General features: G+C 53.5%; 1 protein-coding gene across 1 annotated transcript in view; it reads right to left on the reverse strand.

Annotated features, from left to right (window-relative positions):
• LOC124697574 (phosphatidylinositol 4-phosphate 5-kinase 4-like) overlaps positions 1–1,219 on the reverse strand; it is a 7,503-nt gene extending 6,284 nt beyond the window's left edge. The window contains exon 1 of the mRNA XM_047230144.1: positions 1,124–1,219. Within this exon, the coding sequence (XP_047086100.1) occupies positions 1,124–1,219 (96 nt within the window). The remainder of the gene's footprint in view (positions 1–1,123) is intronic.
• Between the last annotated feature and the right edge of the window lie 411 nt (positions 1,220–1,630).

Below are 1,630 nucleotides of genomic sequence, written 5' to 3' on the forward strand. Positions count from 1 at the left end.
ATAGTAAGATGAGAAAAAATGAAATGGAATAAATGCATCACCACATATTTTACGATTATTATTAGCATTTCAACTCTAGTACTTCCATGTTAAATATGGTGGCCATAAACATATGAAAAGTTTATAAAGGAATTTATCGATCATATAGCTCAGAATAAACGACATATATGTGCACGCAATGTTTTGGACTTTTGGTTACCAAGAGTGAGATTGAGCTATACTGAATTCTGGACTTCCAGAGGAGTGGCACTAGGATATTTTCTTCCATGTTGCTTTATTTAGAGTTGGTAGTAATTGAACCGTTTTCAGTTTAGCTGATACAAGGTTGTATGCATATTTAGTATGTTTGTAATGTTATAGGAGTGGGTAGCAAACGGCGTCACGCAGGAATCGTTTGGCACTTCCATCACATCTACATGTTTTACAGCGGCAGTCATGATACCATTCAGAAGTCCCATATTTTGGACTTGTGGAAGTTGAAACAGTAAATGCATTTGTATGTATCGGCCTCTTATACTCCTACTCCGCATGTAGTCTGTTATTATAACCATGGTATTCCTCCTTCCTTCCTTGACAGCCCACCTTAGCCATTTCTGATCCTTTTTACGGTACGGCGAATCTCCCGCCCACGATTCGTTTCTTAACTACATCCCAATGAAGCCAACATCACTTGTCCCGCCATAATATCCGCATCCAGCAAAAACCTCCACAGATGTAAATCCATGTCCTACCCTGATCCTACATCGGAACCGTAAGATGGCCGCCTCATCCAGGCTGCATTGCAAATACCCAACAGTGCCGTCATTGGCCCAGGAAGTCGAAACTCCTTGGAGTTGGAAAAGAGGCATGACTCTCCCTGGAGCAAGGCAACCTATTAATAGCAGGGACGCAGCAGCCACTCGTCGAAGCAGAGGCCATTCCAGAGCACTGCACGGTCGCAGCTCAGCCCAGACCGTCTGAATTCTAGAGCCACCGGGGGAACACGGAACCAAGATGCCGCCCGCCCATCAGCATCGGATGCCAAATCCCAAACCCAGCCGAGCCGCTACCGCTACCCCCGCCGCGCACGCAACGAAGCAGCCCAGAAGAACCCGCGCAAACGGTAAAGCAGGCGAGGACGCACCGTGTTGCCGCTTGCCGCCGCGGCCGCCGGCGGCGCGCCGCCGCCGCGCTGGACGTAGCGGTCGAACGCTCCCCCGGGCGCCGGCGCGGAGGACATCCCGTGGTTCTCCTCCTCGTCGCCGGCTCAGATCGGCCGCATCCGAGCGCCGGCCTCCCCCGCCGCCCTGAGCTACAGCAGCGGCGCCATTGGATCCGGCCGCCGATCTGGCGCGCGGTGCGCGGGGACGGGAGGGTGGTGGTGGGCCGGGAATGGGGAGGACGGTGGTGGCGGAGGCGGTTAGGGTTTGGGTTTTGGCGGTGGTTGCTCGCTCGGCTTCGCTTGCTGGCTGGCTGTTTTGGGGGCGAGCTGGAGACGGAGCAGAGGAGCGAGGAGGATGAATACGAGTACGGGTACGGGAAGGAAAGCGATGGCTACGGCTGTGCCGGGCTGGCTGGCTTTGGATTGGAGCGTTGCGGGTTTTGGTTGGGGGAGCTTGCTCTCAAAGCTTTCTACGGGGCCGTCTGTACA

This window comes from Lolium rigidum, chromosome 3 (genome assembly GCF_022539505.1).
Source record: "Lolium rigidum isolate FL_2022 chromosome 3, APGP_CSIRO_Lrig_0.1, whole genome shotgun sequence".
In the NCBI taxonomy this organism is placed as follows: Eukaryota; Viridiplantae; Streptophyta; class Magnoliopsida; order Poales; family Poaceae; genus Lolium; species Lolium rigidum.